The sequence below is a fragment of the Nicotiana tomentosiformis genome, chromosome 12 (assembly GCF_000390325.3).
Source record: "Nicotiana tomentosiformis chromosome 12, ASM39032v3, whole genome shotgun sequence".
NCBI classification, from domain to species: Eukaryota; Viridiplantae; Streptophyta; class Magnoliopsida; order Solanales; family Solanaceae; genus Nicotiana; species Nicotiana tomentosiformis.
The window spans coordinates 103830961-103857772 of NC_090823.1; the positions used below are offsets into that span (position 1 = coordinate 103830961).

General features: G+C 36.8%; 3 protein-coding genes across 8 annotated transcripts in view; 1 reads left to right on the top strand and 2 right to left on the bottom strand.

Annotated features, from left to right (window-relative positions):
- The first annotated feature begins 461 nt into the window (after positions 1-461).
- Positions 462-2285, top strand: LOC104097097 (uncharacterized). 3 transcript variants are annotated; one of them, XM_009603612.4, is made up of 2 exons: positions 463-720; positions 1169-2285. In XM_009603612.4, the coding sequence occupies exon 2, from the start codon at positions 1240-1242 to the stop codon at positions 2107-2109; it is 870 nt and encodes a 289-aa protein (XP_009601907.1). In that variant the 5' UTR covers positions 463-720; positions 1169-1239; the 3' UTR covers positions 2110-2285. The 3 variants fall into 3 exon arrangements, with proteins under 3 accessions (XP_009601906.1, XP_009601907.1, XP_009601908.1); XM_009603613.4 differs by having other exon boundaries at positions 463-648; XM_009603611.4 differs by having other exon boundaries at positions 462-2285.
- A 3404-nt stretch (positions 2286-5689) lies between these two features.
- LOC104097098 (PHD finger protein ALFIN-LIKE 4-like) lies at positions 5690-11381 on the bottom strand. The gene is made up of 5 exons (XM_009603614.4): positions 11100-11381; positions 10905-10937; positions 9079-9307; positions 7102-7234; positions 5690-6269 (listed from the first exon to the last, which is right to left on the bottom strand). Exons 1-5 carry the CDS (start codon positions 11194-11196, stop codon positions 6000-6002), a joined length of 762 nt encoding a protein of 253 aa, XP_009601909.1. The 5' UTR covers positions 11197-11381; the 3' UTR covers positions 5690-5999.
- A 1573-nt stretch (positions 11382-12954) lies between these two features.
- The window catches only part of LOC104097099 (protein ENHANCED DISEASE RESISTANCE 2), a 31714-nt gene continuing 17856 nt past the window's right edge, over positions 12955-26812 (bottom strand). For 2 of the 4 annotated variants that reach the window (XM_009603616.4, XM_009603615.4), the window contains 12 exons: positions 25007-25071; positions 24844-24915; positions 24545-24700; positions 23140-23369; positions 23029-23068; positions 22774-22928; positions 22579-22680; positions 15680-15724; positions 15453-15593; positions 14545-14640; positions 14318-14419; positions 12955-13337 (listed from right to left, as the gene is read on the bottom strand). In XM_009603616.4, coding sequence (XP_009601911.1) covers positions 13227-13337; positions 14318-14419; positions 14545-14640; positions 15453-15593; positions 15680-15724; positions 22579-22680; positions 22774-22928; positions 23029-23068; positions 23140-23369; positions 24545-24700; positions 24844-24915; positions 25007-25071 — 1315 coding nt within the window. In that variant the 3' untranslated portion in view covers positions 12955-13226. Of the gene's footprint in view, positions 13338-14193; positions 14420-14469; positions 14641-15452; positions 15594-15679; positions 15725-22578; positions 22681-22773; positions 22929-23028; positions 23069-23139; positions 23370-24544; positions 24701-24843; positions 24916-25006; positions 25072-26812 lie in introns of all 4 variants that reach the window. The other 2 variants (XR_004507218.2, XR_001969436.3) reach the window with 2 other exon arrangements.

The following is a 26812-nucleotide window of genomic DNA, read 5'->3' on the forward strand; positions in this document are numbered from 1 at the left end:
GCGTACACACTACCCTCCCCATACCCCATTAGTAGAATTTTACTGGGTTGTCGTTGTTGTTGTTGTTGTTGTTATATTATTAAATTATTTAAGAATCTAATCTCAGTATGTAAAACAAATATGAATAAATAACTTCCTAAACAACAGACTATTGTTAGTACACAATATACCATCAATAGAGTTATAGTATATATTATTCCCATCGTTTTAATTTATATACATAATATAGTTATGGTCGAAAAGAATTCACTTTCTATATTTCGTTAGTTTTTCATTATATTCTGATTTCTGAGGGACATAAATATTTAGTATAGCACCAGAAAATATGAATGTGTTCTTGCTTTCTTAAATTTTGTACTAAACACATAACATGATCTCATATGTTGACTGACACGTGTCCACATACACAAACCCTCGGCTTCAAATCCACAACCCTTTCTTCATTTCTACGGTGTTCAGCCGCCTCTTCGCTGTTACACTAGTCACTATAAATAAAAAGATCAAAGCTTTCTCACTTCTCAAAACTCTCTCTCTCTCCCTCAGAAATAATAGGAGATGCTACATCCTTCTATGCTGATTCATTTTAGCTCTCAAATCAGCCTCCACAAAAGCAATTTACACATATATAATTACTAGTATTAGATATAGGTATACGTTGTAACTTTTTATGTGCAGCGTTTATTGATCTGATTGAGAACTCCAGCAGTTAGTACTACTAGGGTTGGTTTTACTTTCTGTTTTTCTCCTCCTTTTTCCTCTTTTATCTTTTCTTTATATTCCATTCTTTCTAGTAGATATTATTTAGATACTAAGTGAGTTTAGAATATTTAATTTGAAGGGAGTTGCTAATTTTTAGGAAAATATATAGAGTATAGAATTTAACTAATTTGGTTTGATGCATTGTAGTCAGAGATTTATATGTTAGTAGAAAGTATAATGAAGTTTTAGTACTTTTCCTTATTATTTTTATTTTGGATACTATTGGCTTGAGGATTCAGGCCTCAACTTGTTTGGGATTGAATTGTAGTTTGAGGCGTTTTAATATAGCGAATTTGAAAAGTGGTGAAAATGAGCGTGAGTATGGCAGAGAATGAATCCACTTCAAAAATCCAACTTCCTGCAGATATAAATTGGGAAATGCTTGATAAATCTAAGTTTTTTTTCTTAGGGGCTGCGCTATTTTCTGGTGTCTCGGTCACACTGTATCCGATTGTAGTGTTGAAAACGCGGCAGCAAGTTATGAGTAAGCAAATTCCATGTCTAAATATGGCAGTATCCATGTTGAGGAGTGAAGGGTACAGAGGATTTTACAGAGGATTTGGTACTTCCCTCACGGGGACTATTCCTGCGCGTGCCCTTTATATGGGCGCGCTCGAAATGACCAAAAGCAATGTTGGAACTGTTACTAATAAGTTGGGATTGGCCGAGGCATCTTCCTCGGCCATTGCCAATGCGGCTGCTGGTCTTAGCGCTGCATTGGCTGCCCAATTGGTGTGGACCCCAGTTGATGTTGTGAGTCAGAGATTAATGGTCCAAGGAAGTGGAAATTCTAGCTGTGGTGTTGTTGGATTGAAGTATTATAATGGTGGGATCGACGCGTGTAGAAAGATAATTTGTAGTGATGGTTTGAGGGGATTGTATAGAGGATTTGGTATTTCAATACTGACTTATGCACCTTCAAATGCAGTTTGGTGGGGTTCATACTCTATTGCTCATAGAGTGATATGGAGTTCAATTGGCGGCTATTTTTGCAAAAAAGACGATGAGTGTGGTTATACGCCAAATGGGAAGGCAATGGTGGCAGTTCAAGGGTTGAGTGCAGCATTGGCTAGTGGAATATCTGCATTAGTGACAATGCCACTTGACACTGTGAAGACAAGATTGCAAGTATTAGATGATCAAGAATGGTGTTGTAGTAGTAGTAACAGTAGGAGAAGACCAACAATTTTACAGACAGTGAGGAATTTAGTGAAGGAAGGTGGATTAGGTGCTTCTTATAGAGGATTAGGTCCAAGATGGACATCAATGTCTATGTCTGCAATAACTATGATCACTACTTATGAGTTCCTCAAAAGGTTATCCACCAAGAATCAAGAGAGCTTTGTTTGATGAAATCTTGCATACAAACAGTAAAGATACTAAAGAGGGAAAGGGGACATATATGTTCAATCCTTTTGCAGCTTTCTTTTTTCTTATCTTTTGACTAAATTGTATATTAACACTCTGTAGATTTTGTAGAAAAAATGTAGCAATATTTAGTTAATATTATTTTGCATTTCATGTTGTCTCTTGTCCTACTCCTATCCTATATATTAAAAGATGTTTCAATCTAGAAAGATTGAAGCTTCTTTAGTGTAAGCTTTTTGTGATTGTAAATTTCTTGAATATCAGGAAATTGAGGATTGGCCTCACGCTGCTTGATGCTAAACTCTACTCTTCAGAAACTGTACTTTGAAATTTGCAGGACATTTCTTGTCTTGCTATTTTCCTTTTCTTTTGACTGTATAAAAAGCTTGCACTTTTTGCCATTGTCCCCCCCTTTTTACCAATATAACAAAAAAAATTGCTCAGGATTTGAGTCTTGGAAATGATTTTTTTTTGGATTAATTTGATGCAAATTCGGATAATAAGAAGTGGTCGTTGGTGACTTGGTGTAACTGTCCTTGTTTTGGGACCCAATACCATGACCATTTTCTATCCCATTTTATGTCAAAGTGGATTTGGCATACATCCTTTTGTATTTATTTTCTTTTCTTAGTTAAGCAAGCAAAAGGAGGTAAGTAAAGTAGACATCCTTCTGACTTATAGAAATAAAATCTCCTAGATTCCCAATTGCGGTACATACAAAATCATAATCTCTAGGGTTGAAAGCTTGAAAAAGTGTTGTGGTGGCCTGGTGGGGTAATCGTTAAATAAGCCCCGTCTTTTTATCATCTCATAAAGTGCTTGAATTATTTATTAGTAAAAAATTAAGAAATGATACTAATAAGTGTTGTAAGTTGTAAAAACTGCAGATTACATATCTTTAAAGATTCTTAATATTATCACATTGTTGCTGAGGAGTGCAATTACATATATAGTGGAGTAATATCATTGAGAATTCAGAGAGTCGTTTTAAAATGCATCAGCAGAATGCAGTAAAGTGTGATTGTCCTTGTCTTTCCTGAACAGACAGCAACTGTTGGTCAGAAGTTTGGCCACTAGTAGGTGGCTGGCTCTTTATATCTACCCTTTCCTTCTGAGTTCGAAACCAAAGTATTGTGTTTTTGGACTCAATAGACTAAAATAGGTGTAAAAAGGAGTTAGAGAATTATTTTTTATATAGCACATGTTTTATATGTGCTCTACGTTCACACGGTCAGTTACCTCATTAAGGTATAACGCATCTAATACATCTATACTGCTTATTACGACTGATATGATGATTAACTGTATAACGCATATAGTAAATACGCTATGTGTACAACGCATATATTACATGCGTGTTATATGGGCATTTCACATGCCTAAAGAATTTATTGTTGTTTACTTAAGGTCATACGCTCATTCTTGAAAAAATCATTGGCTAGAAAATTAGGGTGGCTCGCGTGGTCAGGGTTGCCTGTGAATTCTGTAAACTTGGCGACCCTCCATGATGCTGCATTGGCGAGAAATTGTGTCCTCGCTCCTTGTTAACTCGTGCAGATAAGTTTAGATCTGGCCGGACTCTTTCATACGGAACCTAATAAACCATCCGAAAATACCACCAGATGGTTGAGTGTTAGTTGTAGTTTGCGGAACATCAGTATTGCTGATGTCTTCGGACTTTACGTACATTTCCAGCATACTTAACACAAGAACATCCCTGTGTTCATCCGAAGTCCTCAAAATATTTTGCAGAGTATCCTCGTCATCGACGTTAAGCTCGGCATAACAAGTCACACCTTGTGGAGTAAGCGATACGGATATCTTCCGGTTACCTTAAAATTAACCGAACGGTTACTCACACTCATTTTTTTACAAATCAGAGATAGCAATTTGCGGTACTCCAATGTGAGTGGCACCTTAACAATACACTATATAGAACAATTATAGCGCACCGAGTTATTCTCCACCACAGTCTCACCGCCCCAATATAATGCAACTCTAATTTTTCGCATCAAACATCGTAGCAAGATTTAAAGAGAACATTGTATATATATTGATGAAGATGAAGGGATGTATAAAGGATGCTGAAGAACAAAGGCAAGTTAGTTCAAATTCACTCAAGAATAATTTTTTCAAGAATGAATATTCGGCCTTAAGTAAGCAACTATAAATTCCTTAGGCACGTGAAATACCCATATAGCACATGTAATATATGTGATGTACACAAAGAGTATTTATTACATGCGTTACATTGTTAATCATCATGGCAGTCATAATATGAAGTATAACGCATGTATTACATGCGCTATACGTTAACGGGATAACTGATCGTTAACGTATAGCGCATGTAAAACATGCACTATATATAAAATGGTTCTCAACTCTTTTTTGCACCTATTTTGGTCTCTAGAGTCCAAAAACACAATACTTTGGTTCCGGACTCTTTCCGTTGCACCTATGAAATGTGGAAGAAGAAAAAAAGAAGAAAAGTCTAAATGATCAGAGTGAGATTATATTAAATAATTTTGTGTTTCATTTCATGTGACACTTTTTTTTTTGGATCCATTTAAAAAAGAGTATACCTTTGACATACTTTTATAGTCACAATACTATTACATATTTAAAATTATAAGTTTTAATTTTTTTTAACTTCGTGTTAAGTCAAAGTTTGTCATGTAAATTGGGACAGAAGAGTACCTAATTTGGAAAAGAAAAAAAAAAAAGCCTTAATGTCTTTTTGACTTCTAAATTTTTGTCTCCCGTTAGGTTTAGGGTTGTGAATTAATTATGTCTACATTTTGCAAACATTAAGAATTACTTGTGTTCAAGAGTATATATCAGGAACTAAAATAATCTTAAGCTCATGTATTAAAAGCTATTTTGATTTTTTTGCTCTTTGAAATACAGCGTAGTTACTAGTGAATGTGACAAGTTAGTTGCCTTAGTTCAATAATCAACTTTTCTGAATATCCAAAGATTAGACAAAGGACTGGTTAAATTAATTAATTCAATCTTCGGAAGATAACTTTATCTGTGAAATATCCATAAAATATAGGCAACAGTTTAATCAAATAAGGAGATCTAGACTTATTACTGAGATTAATTTAATAGGGAAATACTTAAGTTGCTTTCCTGTATGGGTGCATAATTTCAAAGATATTTTTCATCGTTACAGGCTGCTTCTATTCAGTTTACTTCCAATGTTTTATTTTATGTGATGCTATTTGATCGAATACTACAACATATTATATAGTACTAACAATTCAATTAGCGATATGCAAGGAAAATACTACTAATATAGTAGGAGCAATTGAAAGGAGATAAGTGGAACAATTCAATGAATTATTATTGTTGAAAATTATAAAATTTGTATAGAAATAAAATAGCCTCATACTACATTTTAAAACACGTCTCTGAATAAAGGGATAGGCAGCCAATGCTCAAGAATGGTGTTGGTAACCTCAGTCACCAGAACACATAAAACATGAAACATAGGCCATTCTCATCCATTTCATGCAGGGAAAGCTTAATCAGCAGGAAAAGAAAAGGTCATGAAACAAGATTTTGAAGAGCAATGTATCCTTGCCATATCGCTGAGAAAAAACAGCTTCCGTTAATAGCATACACACTGAACAGTTTTGATACCATAACTTTAAACCTACAGAACAATTCAGATGTGCAACCTAATAATAAACAGCACGCCGGACTACATAACTCAAACTAGACAACTACATACTTGAAACTCGACTGACAACCTAGAAACAAATCTGACATTCAAGAGCCTCTCGAAAAAACTCCATTTCTCATACTGGACAAAGATCTAGCTAACAATTCCCAAGTCCACGAAGTGTGACCCAATAAAGAAAGTGCAATCAAGGACGTGCTCTCTTGTTGCTGCTGCAAGATGGGCACTTGTACTGCTTGATATGCTCTGCCCTAGCAGGAGTGATTTTAACACACTTCCCATGGAACCATATCTCACATATGTCACAGCAGATCCAGAATTCGTCAGATGCATAGTTTTCACCGCAAGCCCCACATAGTGTTTCTCCTTGCTCGTCATCTTCCAAACCATCTTCATCCTCATCTTTTGGTTGTGGTCTTGAATACTTGGCTTGGGATTCAGATCCACGTTGTGTCACCTATGATCAGATTGAATAAGGTTAAAATTGGCACATGAAACAGTAATTCCACTTACAGCTTTTTTTGTTTTTACAGAATAACATCTCTATAGACATAAAAAGCTAACAAGTGCAAAATACCTCAACTTAAGGAGTCAGTGAGCTGTCAAATTTTCTGTATATTTCAAACAGGCTGTTCAGGTTTCCTAGACAGATGGCTTATCTATTTAGTCTGAAGGAGAATGGTGTGCAGGTTAGTCTATGTAACCTTCCTTCAGTTTCGGTTGAAAAACAAATAAACACATAAGCAGCCTATCTACCAATGAGATCCGAGTTAGAACAAACCTATACATATTTGGAGGAAGTGCAGTTAATTCAGAATAACGTCCACCAACATCTCAAAGACCGAAAAGGAAATTTGTAGTTATTAATATCAGGTATTGGACTAAAACTTGAAGCATTTGCTATTTCATAAAAGAAAAACTAAGGTATCAGATAGCAAAGGGTACAATGCTTAACTGAGAGGTACACATGCCGAAGAGATTCACACCGCATGATTCAAAAATCTAAGAAGCCTAGAATCTAAATATAACCATTTGAAACAGAAGAAGTGCTGCCTAAATCAGCCGGATGTAATAGAACTAACTTAACACCCTGTTACCGAAGAACCTAAAAGGCCAAAATATCAAAATATTAATGCTAGAAAATACAGAGTTTTGTAATCACCTCATAACAACGAACTTATAAAGAATATTTTCAGCTAAGGCATTCAATCCAAAAACAAATTAGAAAGGCAAAACTTCCATCTGTCAAGATGAAGGGAACATGGAACAAAGGTACCATTGATCACTACCTTTGAGTTTGACTTAGACTTGGTGCTGCTGTGATTTGACACAGATGACTTTTCTTTTGATTGTTTCTTGGCTGTCCCAGATACAATCTCAAAAATTGTAGGGAGATCATTCATCATATTGAACAATCTTCTCCTGAAACTCAAGATAAAAAGAGCTAATTAGAGAACATGTCAAAGCTGAAAAAAGGTACGACAGTCTGCTATTGAGTAAAGCATGTATCAACAAGAGTGTTACTCTAGCTCAGGTTGCCCTTCCATTCCAGAACTTTCTTCTTTGTCCCCAATTCTTTTAGATTCCCAGAAAATACTTTAGTGTTTCAAAATAAAACAACAACTAGCTCAGAGTAAATACCCAAACGTTATGCAAAAGAGAGGAAAAAGGCTGGCACTTTCTTATCAGAACAAATGCCAAGCAAATGACAAACTTTATCTAGTGTATCAACTAAGGAAACAAGATCAACACTCTAACTCCACTTAAATCAACTATTATCCCTTCATTGGACTTGTGGGGCCACCCCCGAGATATTGAAAATGTTATAGTTTTCAAGCTTTGGACTCAACCTATACTGCATTGCTAGATTATAATTTCACTGTTATTGTCAAAACAAAAGATGTAAGAATTGCCGATTTGGACATATTCACACTCCCAACATATATTACTTTTTAGCTTAGCACAGTTGGTACTGTTAGTGGCCGGTCATCAGAAGAAGTTACTTGGGGAGCATTTATTTGGTCAACTCCAACCGTGGGGCAATTACTTCTAGTACTCGATCAGCGCATTGAAAAGAGAAAAGCCCAGGTGGGGGAGTGGGGTAAAGCAACAAGGATCCCGATTCTTTAAGCATGAAGTAAAGCGCAAAACTTAGTGAAACAAAAATTTCCTAACATATACGAATTTAGTATTTATTACATCAAAATGCAATTAGCAAAAGTAAGTTCAGCATCCAATATATAATGTAAAACTTATCCAAACAACTCAAATTAAACATCATTAGATACTATTTCAACATGGCAATCAAAAGGTAGTTGTAGCCACAAACTGATTTTCACCATAGCAAGAAAAAAGAATTGACTTGTTCTGTTCAATTTCCTATTTGCAAATCATTTTTTTACTTTTGAAACAATCAGTTAAATAAAAAATTTAACAGTAGAAAATGGAATAAAGCAAAAGAAAAAGGGGAAAAAAGAAATGTTGACAGCAAGAGAGAGCAAAAGAGAGAAGCAAAGGTACCAACCACCACAACGACGACAAAGAGGAGGAGAGGAGGAGATGAAGAAGAATGAAGTGAATCCGGAGAAGCAGAAAAATAATGGCAGTACAGTCATCATAAAACAAAGCAGAAAGAACTACCAGGAGTAGGAGGACGAGAGGTCAATAATATTTATAATAATAAGTAATAACAAGAAATGACTGGAGCGTGCCAACATCCTACACCATAAAGCTGAAAAACAGAGCAGGATCCTAATCTGAATTTTGCTCAATAAAAACAATAAGTTGTATCGCACCCAAAGGTGTGGCCTGGTGGTCACTGAAGTAGGCGAAAAACTTTGAGACTGGGGTTCAAATCCCAACGGAGACAAAAGACGCTAGGTGATTTTTCACATCTGCCTAAGACTTAGACACACAATTATGAAAACGTAATAAACTGCATATGTTTAACTACATCATATGATGAAACAGTAGAGAAAAGACATAGGAAAGGAACTAGCTACAAGATAAAGGTAAATAACACATGTTACATGCCACATTCTAATTATTCCTTTATCGATGCTACACTGCCATACATCATAACAGATGAATCAGTAGAGATATATCACAAGGCAAGAAAGTACATTAGCAATTAATGTAGAAAAGTCACCTTTTAATTCATAACTTTATAAACTTTGCTCAGGATCCAAGTTGCAACAGCATTTAGGAAAGACAAAGATTTCATTTGGGCTAAAGAGATTTTGAAAGAATGAAAACAGAAAACATACCTATCAGCTCTATCAAACCCAAATCTAGCACCAAAATAAAATGCAACGGAAAGTAACCATGCATCACTATGCACAGCAACCAAGGAGAGCCAGTCCTTCTCTTGCATGCCATCTCGGGCAAAGTTTATTCCCAGAGCAGGCTCGGGAAGCTCCGGTGGCACTTCTTCAGCTGGTAAATTGACTTCCCACTGTTCACTTGGAAATCCATAAAGGCAAAGGTTTTCCTTCTCTGCAAGTAAATGAGAATAAAGAAATAGTTTCAGCTTCTGACTGGGTTATGTAGAAACCACAAGAGTGTAACTCAAGGCATATGAAGATATTGGAAGAAACTGAAGAAGGAAATCTTGATCAGCTTCTTTTCTCATTGGAGGAGTGCTTTGTCAAAATTTGCGAAGTCCATTAAAAAATTTAACTCAAGTTTAGCAAGAATTATTCATGCTATGCAAATTTTCTAAACATGTGTTGTGAGTGAAAACGTAAACAACAAGGATCAAACTTAAAAACAACTTGACTCTAGCTGACTTTTGGTGCATTTAGTCTGCAAGCAGAGGCGGACCTACGTTAAGGGTTGAGGGGTCACGTGACCCCGTTAGCCTCGGCAAAAAGCCTGTATATAGTATAATATATATATGTACATTTATATGGGACCCCTTAAATGTTTTAAGTGTGCCCCCAGAAACAAAGAAGTAGATGGGCGAACTGGTTGCTTTGAGCACTTAAATTCCCAACTTTGCTGGTGACGCAAGTTCGAAACCCACGTTCAACTTTTTCCTCCTCCTTTCTATTTTTATTCTTTGAGTATAATGTAATTTATATTTAATAGCAAATTGATTTATCTTTTACTTTTATCTCTTTTTTTTGAATTCAATTATAATTTAGTACTAATATATAATAGTCAACTTAATTAATATTTTAGTTCTTTGAATACAATGTAATTTATATTTAATAGCAAATTGCTTTATTTTTTACTTTTATCTTTTTTTTTGAATTTATTTATAGTTTAGTACTAATACACAATAGTCAACTTAATTAATTTTATTCCTTTTCTTCCCATAACACCCATTTTGCGAAGAAATCTCTCTTTCTCTCTCCCTCTCTCCCTCTCTCTCTCTCTATATATATATATATTTGTTCGGTTCCTTTTTTTTCTTCAGAACTTTTTTTTTAATAATACTTGGATGATAAGTTATCATAATCGTTAAATTTTCAAAGAGTTGCACGCCGAATTTTATCGCTAGTGATTAGCATACGGTGGTGCCCCGTAGTGCTCAAATCCTGGGTCCACCTCTGTCTGCAAGTATATATTTCTCTCAACATAACTCCAGCTCCACTTTCTATAACTCAAAATAAGAAGGAATTGAACACGAAGAAAGGCGATCTTGTCAAGAATGAGATGAAAAGTTTCGCAAACTTTTAACATAGCTTGGATTCCCATTTGCAATTATTTATCTCAATACTCTCAGATTTCAATATAAAGAAACATTTTTTTTAATATGTGAAGCCACTGCGCATAATTTATTGTAAAGGGACAGAAAATTACATAGCAAATTTGTACTAAAAAAGTTTTTTTTTTCTCCTTTTTAAAAAAAAAGGAAATTGAAAGCTCTTAAAAGGTTTCATAAAATAAAATAAAAAACATGTAATAATTACAAAATGAAATGGGAACATGAATATACAAACTAATAGCCAAATCATTGGAAAAATTGCACCAGGAGCACAGCCAGCATCCATACAGGTACTGGAAGCAAGACTTCTGTACAATTATGTTTGAAAAATATATAGTAATAAATGACACACATTCTGAAAATAAAAAGACAATACTGTACCTGGGTCACATTGTTGATAAAATTCTTCAACATCTGCAACAACCCACAGAAGAAAACATTAATTTAAAGCCATATATTTGCATGAGACAACAAAAATTGGTGCAGTACCACACAAAAGAAATCACAAAATAAAACGAAATAAAAGGGCTAAAATATAAATGGGTTAAAAGTTGTGAAATTGGAGAGAGTGGTTACCGGCGGTAAGAGCTTTAATAAGTGCAGCTCTTCGACCCTTAAAATCTCTAAATACTTCTTCCACTGTTCGAGGATTGTATTGTTGACCTCCCTCCATAACTAATTTTGCGACACACAAAAATGGATTATCCCCGCGCGCGCGCTTGGAGGGAAGGAAAAAAGAATGAAATTTAGAGGTGTATCGAAATTTGCTTGAGGTTTTAATACAAGGGAGGAGAAGGGTTTTTGTGTGAAATAAGAGTTGACTGAAAGTCAACAAATTCAGTCAACAGATCAATTGGGTTTCATGTAAGGGGAAAAGTCCCAATTGACACAAATCTAAATTAGTCTAGTCTCAAAACGGGTCTGAAAATCCGGGGATGGAAAATCAAAATAAGTTAAATCTAATGAAAATATTAAAGTTACTTTCTTATTTCTAACTTTGTTTTTGACACTAGGATTTCTCTAATTTCTTTAAAAAAAACTATGAGGCAAAATAATTTGAAAAGGACTGTATAATGCATTAATTTGGTTTACATGGAACAAAGAGAAACCTTGGATCATGTTATTTAACCGAAGAAGAAAAAAAATAAGTAAGGGTTCTCAACGAGCATACCAGACAAAAGAAAAAAAGCATCTCAAATTTAAGTATATTATAAACGTAAGATAAGTCACATAAATTGAAAACTATAAGTACTTTGTGTTGAAAATGTGTTTTGAGGAGCTTGGCCGAACACATTACAGTTTCAAGGTAGGCTGAAATTGTAACATAGTTAAGGAAATATATGTTCGAGTTACATAGTTGTCACTTAATGGTTAGAAGAGGGCATATAAAGGTGTTTTAAGGTTTTGAGTTGAAGGCTCATATTCTTCAACATAATAACATAAAGGGAAGATAAATTAACAATTTCTCTTAAATGCAAGGAAAGATCAAACTCGCACGTGATTGGTTTTGTTGAAGAGCGAAATTAATAAAGAAAAATACCATCTCTACTAGCTTAAACGTTTCATAATGTCACACAATTCTAAGTTTTCTCCAAGCTCCTGGTGATAGTCAATACAATGCAGAAACTCAAATTATAGGTATGAGGATTCTCAATAATTATTTTATGAAAACTAGGGCGTGCATTTATTGTTGTGCATTTTGACGCAATTTAGACAAGCCTCACATTTAACTTCTAGGGTATTGTATTTTAATTGGAAGTAAACTAATATCTGTACTTTAATTGAACGTAAACTAATGTTGTATCTTGGAAGAACACAAAGCACGAGGAATTTATTTCGTCACAGGAATAGTCATAAAATTGTACGCAACCCCTCTTCTTTCGCTTTCAAACTATGCATAAATAAAATTTGTAGTATTAATGTTCGTCGTAGTTTTCAAACATACGAAGATATATACAATGATTTAGAGCTTCAACGATATATCTTCTGCAATTTATAACCCAAATTCATACCAAAAGTTTTTCCGAAACCGTCTTTCAAAAAAAAATCCGAGCTTGTTCAATTGTTTCCCAAGACGAAATCTAAAGTTATATCTTTTAAGCCAATTCCAAAACCGAATTAAAACGGGCATTAGCTCCAAATGTGAACTAGGTTGCCAGCACGGTAGATAGATAACTTCATAAAATTTCAAGATGGCGAATTTGGGAAAACAAAACTAAAAGAGGACAAGGCACAAGAACATTCTATCAGAACCACTCTTGTGAACTTCCCTATTTCCTTTTACCAAAGGGGGGAAAAGAAAAAAGCAAATGATTTGTTTCCAATTTGTTCGGCAAACTACATGAGAAAAACAACCTCTATGACGTGATTTAAACTGGAAAATTCCAGACAACAAAATCTAAGTATAATTCACATATATGTACAGACAGAATTCAGTTTGAAGAAACTATCAAATAAACTTCTTGTTATTTATTCCGGATCAGCACCTGGAAATAAGACAATATATTCACTGCTCTTTCTGATTAGTGAGCTAAGAAAATTGAACCTAATAAGGTTGACATCTATAAAAAGACTTCGCTCCATTCTGAGCTGAAACGAATTTGAAGAGCATAATGAATGACAAATAGAAAAGAACTACATCTATGTATACATATCTTTCAAAAATCAATTTCTTCAACAAGTTAACTATGGGTATGATTTGACCTACTCTGAAGTATCAGACTCCAACTTTGGTACAATAGCAGATGAGAGTTCTATATGAGACGCACGTACGGCACCTATAAGTTGCTCCGGCAACTCATCAGGGGTGTTGCCCTAACACAAATAGCCAAATATATCATCAGATTGGGCATACATAACCTCACAAAAAGGATTACAGTGCAAGGAAGTTTTAAACGGAAAATGAATTACACATTTGCATGACGCCAAATACATCAATCCATAATTTTCACCTTCTTTTTGTAGTTAGGCAGCTGGGTTGCATGTTGGTTGGTGGGGATGAATTTTATAGTAAGGAAAAACTAAAGGAGTACTCTGGGATATCTCCTACAATCCATCTTCCTTTTTTCCCGTCTAGTAGTGCAAACTTACAAGTCTATACATAAAACAGCTGAATGTATCAAGTTATATGTATTAGACTAACTTCATTAATTCATTTTGTCACTCTCTCCTCCCCAAACGAATGATAGATCTAGAACAACAACAACAACCCAGTATAATCCCACTAGTGGGGGGTCTGGGGAGGGTAGTGTGTACGCAGACCTTACCCCTACCCTAGGGTAGAGAGGCTGTTTCCGATAGACCCTCGGCTTCCTCCCTCCAAGAACTCCCCACCTTGCTCTTGGGGTGACTCGAACTCACAACCTCTTGGTTGGAAGTGGAGGGTGCTTACCACTAGAGCAACCCACTCTTGTCCATCAGAATGATAGATCTAGAAGTATGAGGAATAATATAAGTCATCTGAATCTGGTTCTATTAGGTCATCAAACCTTAATATTCTAAATGAATTTTATACATATTCAACTACTGAAAAGCACCACAAGTCGCAATGTTTTATAACTGTATTTAAGAAGTATTCAAAAATCCTAGTAATAAAAAATCTGTTTTTGACTTCTCCAAATAATAATGGTGTCATATAAAATGAGATGGAGGAAGTATTATATACTTGTACCTACATAACTCAAACTTATTCACACATTCCAAGATAGTTGGACCCGCACGTTCTTTGACAGAGTTCAACAAACTGTCCAGATTCAAAGCGACAAAATCTAGCAGGTGAAGGTCTACTCACATACCTGTACAAGAAAAGCCATGTCAACTACTAGGCTCGTTATTACACCAATCACAAGCCCCAAAACTCCATTTGCCACAGTGGAAGAACCAATATCAACATCAATCTACAGAACATAAACAGCACATGATTAAATCCGAGACTACAACTCCTTACCTGTATGATACATGTACAGCACATTGTGTCGCTATATGTTAAATAACTGAAAAGAGAAGGGGCATAAGTCTTTACTTCCAAATACTTGGGACCACGGATGTAGTTGCAGTCAACTGCCTTCCCCAGTAGGCAAGGGGTACTTCCGACACTCTGACGCACAATCCATGAACCCTTCATGTACATGAGAGTGGTCAATTCTAAACACATACATTGTAACAAAGATATAGAATGAAGAAAGTGGAGAACACGGCAAAATATCTCTCAAAGATCTCCCACAAGTTTCAGCATGCATATCTGTTTAACATGCATTTGATAATCACATGCATGATGTAAAAGGAAACTTGTAAAATGACATCAAACTACTTTTATTTGCAGAGATTGGTCAAACACTGGCAACTTTAAATAGGGGAGTAGAAACAGAAGTTTCACTGCAGACAACCAATAAATTATCTGACAAAAGAAATGCACAAGAATCTCAAGAGAGAACATCTTCTTGAAAGAGCGGTCATCTACGTTTCATTCCAAGACAGTGTGTCCCTGATCATTCAAGTAAATTCTGTATTGGTTCCATTGTTACTCTTCAGCTATTGGTGGTTCCATTGTTACTCTTCAGCTATTGGTTAAAGTTTCAAATTAATATTTGAGTTATTTCACTTATGCTGCTTCGTTGTCATCCTCTACCCACAAATCATTGTATGGACCTGAGAACACTTTCTATCTCATCCCACCCAGCTCTTCAGCCAAGTTATGTGTTTCTTATTCATAGTACTCTGAAGAGACATTACTCGCTTCTCTTACTGATAAAAAAAAATTCTGAAGAGATGCGTTTAAAATCAAACCATCAAAATTGTCCTAGAATTGTATAAAACCATAACTAGTTAAAAATATCGGTATGGTTTGGGTTCGTCACAATATCACAAACATCATCAATCAACATTCTACTACCGGAAATCATTCAGGGAGTTCAAAGAAATAAAAGATACCTTCGGAACTGATGGGATGAGTTTCATTCTACTGTTGCGAAACTCATCATCCCCATCAACAAACCGTTGGAAAAGAGAACCAGGTGTTAACTCTTTCATGACAAAATAGAAAACCATGCTGTAGTGTGTTGATCCAGGAACCTTTCAGAAGACAAATGTTTACTTATTTCTTCCTGAAGCACTTGGAAGTGTAACACAAAATATAAAATAGCAATGGAATAACTTACTTGCACATTTATAACCAAAGAAAACAGTCCTTTTTCTGCAGCAACCTGGAAACAAATTCACAAAGTCAAATTATATTATGGTACTCAATCTAGTAAGTAGATTAAAAAAGGCCACATTCGCCAAGGTGCAAGTAGCATGCATTTAGGATAAAATGAGAAAAGGTCCCTTGAGATAACTTGGCCATGTCCTGCATCGTCCTACAGATGCATCAGTCCGTAGGTGTGAAACTATGGTGAGTAAAGTGTTAAAAGTGGGCGGGTAGACCTAAAATCACATAGAAGGAAGTTGTCTCAAAAGACCAACAAATCCTTGGAACAAATGGTGACTTAGCTGGAAATGATGGCCACTAAAAGTGCTCCCAGGCACATTTCCCGAGGTTAACACCTCCCAACCTTTCTAGTCAGTTGTACCCAATTCAGAATGGATTTTCCGGTAGCCTTTTGATCGGAATTAACATATCAGTGGAAATGGATGACAATGCAATTTACTTTACTGTAGGTTCCAGATCATACGACATAATCAGGGAGGAAACTGGAGCAGAGACATGGTATAACGGGACAGAACGAGGTCATAACATGCTCAGGAGGACTTTCTTCAGCCAGAAGACGATGGAATGGTTATGCTATGCACTAACAGAAGCTTCGAAAGGGAAGGGTAATTCAATGAGAAGATGGAAGTCCCAAGACCACTTCTCTGAGTTCTTCGGCTTGAGAAACTTCAACAAATATGGTCGCTACATAAAACAGATCATCAATACGCGGTAAAGGATACTTGTTCTTGATTGTAACTTTGTTCAACTGCCTATAATCAATGCACATTCTCATAGTACCATACTTCTTCTTCGCAAACAATACTGGTGCACCCCAAGGTGACACACTAGGCCTAATAAACCCCTTATCAAGGAGTTCCTGAAACTTCTCCTTCAATTACTTTAACTTAGCTGGTGCCATGCGATATGGTGGAATAGAAATGGGCTGAGTGCCCGGTACCAAGTCAATATCAAAGTCAACATCCCTGTCGGGCGGCATGCTCGGCAAGTCTGCAGGAAACAAATCCGAAAATTCCTGCACCACCGAAACCGAATCAATAGTAGGAGCATCAGCACTAACATCCCTCACAAAGCCTTAATAAGAAAAACAACCCTTCCCAACCATCCGTTGGGCCTTCAAATACGAAATCACCCTACTAGGAACATAGTTTAGAGAACCTCTCCGCTCAATCCTCGACAATCCCGGCATAGCCAACATCACAGTCTTAGCGTGACAATCTAGAACAGCATGACATGGAGACAACCAATCCATACCCAAGATCACGTCAAAATCAACCATGCTAAGCAATAAGAGATCAACTCTATGCAGAACTCCTAACGACAGGGCAGAGAGAGAAGAAGTTTGGTGGGAAATTGGTGCAACAAGAGGCTTGTTCTCGGGTCCTTGGGTGGTATGTGGGGACTTTAATACAGTTAGATTTCCTTTAGAGAAGAAAAACTGTAACATAATCTCCAGATCGATGACTGATTTCTCTGAATTCATCGAGGATATAGAGTTGGTAGATCTACAACTACTAGGAAGTAAGTTCACTTGGAGGAAAGGAGACAGACATGACATTGCAGCGAGACTAGACAGATTTCTTATTTCTGAAGATTGGGATGAGTGCTTCAGGAGTATCAAACAATCAACCTTGCATATAGTGACTTCTGATCACACGCCTCTGTTACTTCAATGTAGAAATTGGGAGCCTATCAAATCCTATTTCAAATTCAGAAATTGGTGGCTGCAGACAGAGGGTTTCAAAGAGAGAGTCAAAGAATGGTGGGACTCTTTCAACTGTAAAGGAAGACCTGACTATACTCTAGCTTTCAAGCTGAAGGCTCTGAAAGGAAACTCAGAGAGTGGAGCAAAACTATTCAGGGAAATCTAGAAATGCAGAAGCTTAACATTCTCTCTCAATTAAGTGAATTAGATGAGATTCAGGACCTCAGGAATCTAAATGAAGATGAAATACTCACAAAAGCAACATTAACAGTGGAATTTGAGGAGATCGCAAGAAAAGAAGAAGTCGCATGGAGACAGAGATCATGAGCACTTTGGTTGAAACAAGGAGATAACAATACCAAGTTCTTCCATAGAATCGCCAATGCTCATAAGAGGAACAACAACATTGACATGTTAGAAGTTGAAGGTGAGCCTATCAGAAATCCTGCAGACATCAGAATGGAAATCATCTAATTCTATCAAAACCTCTACGCTGAGTCGGAAGAATGGAGGCCCTATGGAAACCTCAGAGTTTGTCCTATGATCACTCCAGAAGAAAACCAGATACTACAGAGTCCGTTTGAAGCCCAAGAGATATGGAGCAGTGTTCAAGCATGTGCTGAGGATAAAGCTCCTGGCCTTGATGGCTATACCATGGCCTTCTTCACTCACTGTTGGGAGGTAGTCAATGCTGATGTCACTGCTGCTATTCAAATTTTTTATGATAGAGGTGTTTTTGAAAAACGCCTCAATGCCACATATGTGGCTTTGATTCCTAAGAAGGTGGGTGCCAAGGAATTGAAAGACTTTAGTCCCATCAACCTAATAGGTAGCATCTACAAAATCATCTCTAAGTTATTGACTGAGAGACTCAAGAAAGTGGTACATAAATTGGTGGATGCTCACCAGATGGCCTTTATCAAAGGGAGGCAGATAATGGATGCCATACTTATAGCAAATGAATGTGTAGACACAAGGATCAAAAGCAAAGTCCCATGCATCCTATGTAAGCTGGACATTCAGAAGGCTTTTGATCATTTGAACTGGAGTTATCTGCTTGGAATTTTGGAGAAGATGGGGTTTGGAGACAGATGGATCTCCTGGATCAAATTCTGCATAAGCACTGTCAAATTCTCCATCCTTATCAATGGCTCCCTAGCTGGCTTCTTCTCATTCCAGAGAGGACTGAGACAGGGTGATTCCTTATCCCCCTTCTTGTTTATCATTGCAATGGAAGGTCTTAATGACATGTTGAAAACTGCTCAGGGCAAAACCTGGATCAAGGGATTCAATGTATCTGCTAGGGCTGTCAACAACCTAGAAATCACACACCTTCAGTATGCCGATGACACACTAATTTTTTGTGAAGCTGATAGAGATCAACTGAAAATTCTGAGGGTGATATTTATTCTATTTGAAGCCATATCTGGGTTGCATATTAATTGGAGCAAGAGTCATCTATATCCGGTCAATGAGGTCCCTGATATCCAATACCTAGCTAACATTCTGGGAGGGAGAATTGGAGAACTTCCTTCAGTGTATCTTAGAATGCCTCTGGGAGCAAAGAGCAAGTCAAAAGAAATTTGGAATGGTGTACTAGAGAAGTGTGAAAAGAAACTAGTTGACTGAAAAAGCCAATATCATTCCCTAGGGGGCAGACTAGTTCTAATCAATAGTGTACTGGATGCCTTGCCCACTTACATGATGTCTCTATTTCCTATCCCGGCAAATGTAGTCAAAAGAATAGATGCATTGAGAAGGAACTTTCTTTGGCAAGGCAACAGTGACAAAGGCAAAATTCATCTGGTCAATTGGGATTCACTTGTAACCAGCAAAAAGGAAGGGGGGCTGGACATTAGGAACCTAAGAATTCAGAACCACAGCCTAATGATGAAATGGCTCTGGATATTTGCTTCGAGTGAACACTCACTATGGAAAGATGTCATTAGAGTGAAGTATGGAATGGAAAGTAATTGGACTATCAACTCTACAACCAGTCCTTATGGTATGAGTCTATGGAGATCAATCAGGAACTTGTGGCCAAAGTTCAAAAACAAATCTAGATTCAAGGTGGGCAATGGAATGAAAACTTCTTTCTGGGAGGACACCTGGCTAGGCCAATGTCCTTTGAAACAGACTTTCCCAGGCATTAATGCCTGAACCAGCAGCAAGGAGCAACTGTGGGAGATGTATGGTCAAACCAAGGATGGAACCTTAGCTATAGAAGATTATTCAATGACTGGGAGATCGCCATGCTACCAATTCAAAGGGATATCCACTCCCGAAGATTGTATGTTCTAGCAAAGGGATAAGCAAGGTAAATTCTCAGTCAAGTCTGCCTACAAGGAATACAACACCTCTAATAATCAGATTGGAAGTTGGCCTTGGAAACTAATTTGGAAAGTCAAAATTCCATACAAAGTTGCTTGCTTCACGTGGCTGCTAGCCAGAAAAGCAGTCTTAACTCAGGATAATCTTATCAAGAGGGGCTTCCACCTATGCCTCCAGATGCTACTTATGTGGAGAAGAGGCAGAGACAATCAACCATCTTTTTTTGCACTGCAGGATAACAACAAATTTGGAGGATTTTCATTAACTTGAAAGGAATCATGTGGGTAATGCCAAGGAGTATTATTGAACTTCTAGAATGCTGGAACAGACTTAGTAGCTCCCCTAATCAGAAAGAGAGATGGAAGATTGTTCTAGCTTGCGTTTGGTGGACTGTTTGGAAAGAGAGAAACCAAAAATGTTTTGAAGATAGACAAAGTACTATCCAGAGAATGAAAATGCATTGTTTAGCTCTTTTTTATTTTTGGTGTAAGCAAGAGTACATGGAAGATCCAAAATCTTTTGTTGATGTGTTAGGATCCTTGTAAGGACTAGATAATCTTCCTGTATCACCCTCTGTAATTATGGTTAACTATACCTGTTTTGATACAGTTAATATACATATGCAACAAATGTTACCTTCTCAAAAAAAAAAAAAAAGATTCTTATAGGTGATATCTATTAGTTGGGAATAGGTTTTAGACTTGTTAGAAACTTCTAATATTATTAGTATTATTACTACTCCCTTCGCCCTATTTTATGTGGCGGTGTTTCGCACGGAGTTTAAGAAAAAAAAAAAGGAAGACTTTTGAAACTTGTGGTCTAAAACAAACCATAGATATTTTGTGTGGCCGTAAGTCAATTCATTAAGGGTAAAGTATGAATTCTAAAGATAAATTGTTTCTAAATAGGAAAGATGACATTCTTTTTAGGACTGACTAAAAAGAAAAGAGTGTCACATAAATTGGCACGGAGGGAGCATTATATATGTTTCACTTATTTTTCACTTTTATTTTATTTGGTATGATGATGACATGAGTTGAGCTTAAATGAAGCCGTGGGGATTCATAAAGCTAATCCAAACTTACTTGGCACTGAGGCGTAGTAGTGGTGTTGTTGTACTCAATATACCGAGTACAATAGGCTAAGGTTAAGTGCTATAGCTAAAATTGATAAGCATGCACAAAGTTAAAGCACATGAATTGGAGACTTAAGCAGGATCGCGTCTGTTCTTAGGAATATGATTTTTCTGCCTTTGGTAAAGAAACTATAACCTAGCAAACCATACAGGTCTTCTAGAGTGCCCTACCCCAACATAAGCCAATTACCAGGGAAAATTAACAGCCATCACCAGGTCTTGAAACTCTTGCTTATGGAGAAATGGCCATTTGATCTTCTAAAGTTCACTGTTACGACTATAATGAACAGTGAAATAAAGCTATACAGAAGCTACTGCTTACATGCAATGTTTGGTGTGGTGATTTGACGTAAGAGTGAAACAAAATTGAGGAAAACGATGTAGTTCTCATTTATTAAAGTGACTTAGAAGGATAAAAAAAGGGCTTATTGAATTTCGTCGATATTTATCAAAGAGTAAAGTACAAAGGTATGTATCCTGCTTTTCTATAAAATAGACAATGGCATCTCAAAATAGTATTGCATCTAACTTCATATCCATGTCTCAAAAAATTAGTATTTGAACAGTCCATCTTCCTTTTTCTTCCCTCTAACTCAATCTAATATCCACCTTTCCGAGTAGTGAAGTTTTACGACACACAGCCTTCGTCCAATTTGAATACTTTAATTTGACCAAGCACTTGTTGGGAGAACCCAAGGTCATAAGATAACCTTCTCTGTCTTTGAAGAATAAAATAAGAATGATTTTATTAGGAAGAGAAAAAATGTGTTCAGGAACAAAACTCCCCTAAACCTGGTGGTTGCTCCCTATATATTTATAGTCGCTCTATTTCTCTATATTGCATTCCAGATGGAGGTAATTGGTGCCTAGGACGAGTAAGAAAAAATGTGTTTGCTAGATCAAATGCACTCACATGGATCAAATAACAGTTCAAACAATTGAAATTTGGAGAAATCAGCTAGATGGAAACAGTGTGATAATCAATTGCTCTTCATATTGCATCAAGTTTGGTGTTTCATGAGAGAACTAAATACATTCAGATCGATTGTTACTCATCACAGAAAATAACTTTTAGGAGACATTGTAACAATGAAGTTAAATTGATCAGTTTGCAGATATGTTCACCAAACCCGTCACTTGTCCCCACATTAGTTACATGTAACAAGCACGGTATGACGACTTGTATGTACCAGCTTGAGGGAGAATTTTAGATAGTTAAGTAGCAAAGTATAAATAGCTATACTTGGTCTAAGTCTTCTCCATCAAGAAAACACAGTTATGCACACTGTGAAGTGTGCTCCTAAAACGAATCAAGCAAAGGCATTATTCTACAGTGTGCTCCTAAAACGAATCAAGCAAAGGCATTATTCTTCTCCTTCTCTCAATTTTTTTAACGTGTCTCTTATTTCTCATAATAGCCTATTTCTCATAATAGCCTTCATAGACTGAGCCATGTTCTTGAAAATTTCGATGAATGGAATGTGTGTGTGTGTGTGCGCGCGCGCGTCATGATGCCCACTCCTTCCTCCAACATTTTCTATTGCAACCAAAAGAAAATGAGGAAAACATCTTGACTGCAATTTGATGTTTTCTATTGCTGGTTACTCATTCAGTTAGCAACCCATAATACCCTAAACGGGTAGACCTCCCCTTGAAACTAAACTAATGTATTTCTTACTTGTGCTGCACAACCAAGACGTTTAGCAACATGGTCCATCCGTTTAGTATCTTTAAACCAGTCAACAGCAACAAGATCCATCAGAGGTTTACCAGCAGCAATCTGCATGCATTTTCAAAGTGATTTTAGAGTATGGTGACATAAATAATCTAAAAACCAGGCGCTAATCAAGGAAATGAGAAACAGTTAAAGGACCTTTGATTTGTCATAACAAAAGTTCTTGCTACGAACTCTGAAGTTATTTCCATCAGATATTCTCCAGCAGTTACGACCATTATCACTGTCATCACGTCGAAGGTTACCAGAATAGACGGAAAAATCAATTTGATCCAAAGGTTCTTCTTCGAGGGCTTCAAAAGTACAAAATTATTGTCACTAAAGAATATTTGTGGGGACAATATAAATATTTAGTGAATACTACAAACACGATACATATGGGGCAGCACCTACCAGTTTTCTTCATTTCATGTTCAGGACTGGGTGGCATTACCTGCAAAAAGTTCAAGCCACATGCTTAGAAGGAGATGCCTAAAGTATTATGCATATGTATAAAGTCCAAACCTCTTGATCAGCCCCTTGAAAATCTTCTTCCTCATCAGAATACTCATCCATCATTGAAGCATTTCTATTTGCAGCACGTATTTGGTCCAAAGAACGAGTACGATGATGAAGAGTCTCCTGGAACTTTTGACTCCTCTTGGAAGAGACTGAAGCTGATGTCATATTAACCATAACTGGGATTCTTGGAGCAGCAGTCCTTTCATCAGCTTGAGAAAAGTATTCACGAAGTCCTGGAGGAGGAAAGTTTAAACATAAGTTCACATTAAGCTATCATCAAAAGATCAGTCAAGAAAGTACACAGTTAACTTAGTTTCTTTTTCATTTTTTTTAAAAAGTCAAATCACTTCATTAAATTGCACCAATATGGTGCCAAAATTTACAACTTCGTCTACAACATTACACTTCTAAGTTTATCGAACTATCTACACAAAAGGAACATCTCTTTACACAGTATAAACAAAACATCAAAGGACTCCTGATCCTCCATAAATACTATTTAATTCTTTTAATCCTTTGTTCATCTCCCTCCTAATCATCCAAAACAATAAAGTGCAATCTTCCACGTGCCTTTCTTTCTCTTTTGAATACTGCTTCTCTTCCAAAGGCCTCTCTCACTGTCTTAAATATACCCACTCAATGTTGAACAACAAACAAATGAAACTCCACAAGCCCGTAGGGAGTTTGCAATCAAATGTATCCTTTCCCCTTTGGCCCTGGATCCTTCCCCTCCCCAAGATTGCATCTCTATATTACGGTGCAGAGCTTTTCCATATCATCTATTCCCAATCCTCAAGGCAAAATCCCTAAATATTCCACCTGTATTCCTTCTTATCAAATATGCCAATCTCGCTTCTTCTTGACTTGCTATGGAGTACAACTGTGGGAAACCTTTAATGTTAATCCCCACACCAAATATCGAGACAAAAATGTATCTGGTTTCCATTCCCAACTAGGAAATCTATTAATTTAGCCAAGTCTCCCAAACCCCTTCATTATCCCTTTCCACGCACACAACCCATATAGTTTGTTACTTCGAGTGGACCATCCATATTCACTTCAGCCAAAGTCGTTGTACTAATATTTATTTGACCAACAGAAAAGAAAAAGAACAAAGAAGGGGAAAAGAATTGTTAACTTAGTCACTTTTTTCCTTCTTGCTTTTCTGTTGACCAAACAGCTATTAATACAACCACTACCTCACCTGCAACAAGAAGCAAAGAGCAGGAAGAGGAAGGCTGAAGCTTCCTGAAATCACTTACAAGCAGTAGCGACTCTCCACCGCTAAACACTATAAATCATAAACAGATGACGCACTAGCAAATTTAATGCAAATGAAAATGTATGCCATAACAAACTTGAAGTTTCTCAAGAATGTTAACTTCAGTAGAGCATAAGAAAAGCTAACCCGCCACACTGTTTAACATTTGCAACAGACAATGTTGCTGAAATGACGAGATATAGCCAACACCCCACCCTTTTAAATCGATCTGCATAAGATGCTGCACTTGTGTTCTGGGCCTCCCATTAAGAGGTTTCAGTGGGGAAATATTGAATCCACCACCTGCGAGTGGTGATAATTGGTTAGCATATAAGACACAACCTTCAGAATACTTCTGCGAAAGATATATATAGAATCGTCAATAATAAGGTTTTAATATGCCTCCAGTGCAGCGAACTAAATGAGTGGAAGGAAATAGAGGTTACTCTCAATATGAGCTCGAACATATCCAGGCAGTGGACCACAATTCTCATGCTCCCTGGAACGAAATAGCACAACTGCAATAATGATGACAAATCAAGTAGAGTCATAAATAAACTGGAAGAAAAGATAAACCAGCAAGAATAAGAGGTTTTGGGTAATACTTACCATAACTTCCATCATCATTTCGACGCCAATAACGTACATAACAAAGATCACGAGGCCATACTAACCTGCATAGACAGTTAAATTCAATCTAAAATACTAACAATAGTTCGAAAATTTTTGGGCCAGCATAAAGCAGAAGGTTACAGGGATTCATATAGGCAAGTACAAGTAGTTCATGGAAGCCTCCTTGATTGATTGGACTGGAATTTCGCAATGAAATTTTCTTTTTTATCTTCTTTCTTTTTTCTTGTGTGTGTGGTTGGGTGTTGTTGGGGGGGGGGGGGGGGGAGTCAGGGAGCACAACAGAAAATCATAATTTTTAGTAAATTACATTTTGTCAGAGAAAAAAAAGGAAACAAACTAGGAGATGCATGAACTCTGACAGTGATTTAAAACCAGTAAATTATGAATAATGAGTAATGAGATATTCTCATTTGGAGTTGAATTAAATGATCAATGAGAATACCCTTTCCCAGTAAATTGTATACCAGTTCATAAAGCATCCTGAAAGTAGCTCCATAACAATTTGCTTTGTTGTACTTGACTAGACGAAGAGTTCAAGAAGAGAGTTCACAACTTAATAGAGATAAATTATTTTAAAGATAAGAGCCCATGAAATGGAGTTACAGTGGCTTAACAAAATTAAGGCTTAATACCCAAATTGACATTCGTACTTGTAAAGATTTCTATTCTCAGCCCTTCATCTCCACGGGTTCTCAACCAGACACATAAACCCGTACAAACCTATTGTTTTAAATGCCTCTAACCATTGACTGAGCTTATGTGGCATTGATATGGATGAATTGGACAAAGTGCATGGTATACGCGACTTTAGGGAGCAAGCTGATAAATATAGCTACCAACAGCAAGAAAGCTCCTTTTATATCTCTTCCTCCACCATTCCTCCATTTTTGAACATCCGAGTCAAACCTGTGGGTGAAACTCCATTTTTAAGCTCTAACCTTGCTGGATTTCTTCTTTTTTTTTATGGGTAAATAATATATTATATAATTATTTGCACTAAGCCAGTGCAACAGGCATAATTACAGGTTGTGCAAATCAGCAATTGCGTCTAAAATATCATCTACATCAGGTGCAAAAGCCAGTTTGCACCAAAAAGCGATCAACAAAATGCAATTAAGCTTAAGGCACTGTAAATTTCTTCTTTTCCTTTCAAAAATTCTCCTGTTTCTTTCAAGCCAGACAGACCACCAGATAACTTGAGGAACAGTGCTCCAGGTCTTTTGATAGACCCTCCCTGGTCCAGCACTTCAGCATTTCTGAAATGGAGTTAGGCATGGTCCAAGACATACCAAATATTGAAAAGAACATGTTCCATAACTGGTTTGTAACCTTGCAATGCAACAAAAGATGGGTAACATCTTCAGATTGTTCTTCACATAAAGGGCATCTGCTGCACAGCTTGAAACCCCTCTTCTGGAGATTGTTTTCTGTGAGGCATGCCTCCTTAGCCACAATCCGAGAGAAGCAAGAAACCTTTAAAGGTGCCATGTTGTACCATATTTTTTTCCAAGGCCATAACTCACTGTTGCTACAACCCAATATATTGTAACATCCTTTAACTGAAAAAATGCCCTTGGAGTGACCCTTCCAACTGATAGAGTCCATTTTGTAGTGGTCCAAAACAGTGTGGGCTATACATTAGAGACAGAGGAACAAACGCGAACATATACATTGGATATAGAAGCAAGTCCTTCATCTTCAACCTCAATTTCCCTGTTTCGTATCTCTCTCCCTTTTTCCCTTTTTCAAGAAGCTTCAGCTCGCATGCAAAACTTCTTTTTT

Bases quoted from the DNA above. Each gene is read 5' to 3' on its own strand.
- LOC104097097 (XM_009603611.4), top strand. From the start codon at position 1,069: ATGAGCGTGAGTATGGCAGAGAATGAATCCACTTCAAAAATCCAACTT.
- LOC104097098 (XM_009603614.4), bottom strand. From the start codon at position 11,196: ATGGAGGGAGGTCAACAATACAATCCTCGAACAGTGGAAGAAGTATTT. The intron at 10,938-11,099 runs GTAACCACTCTC...GGGTTGTTGCAG, and splicing joins TATTAAAGCTCTTACCGCCG to ATGTTGAAGAATTTTATCAA. The intron at 7,235-9,078 runs GTATGTTTTCTG...CTTGAGTTTCAG, and splicing joins GGGTTTGATAGAGCTGATAG to GAGAAGATTGTTCAATATGA.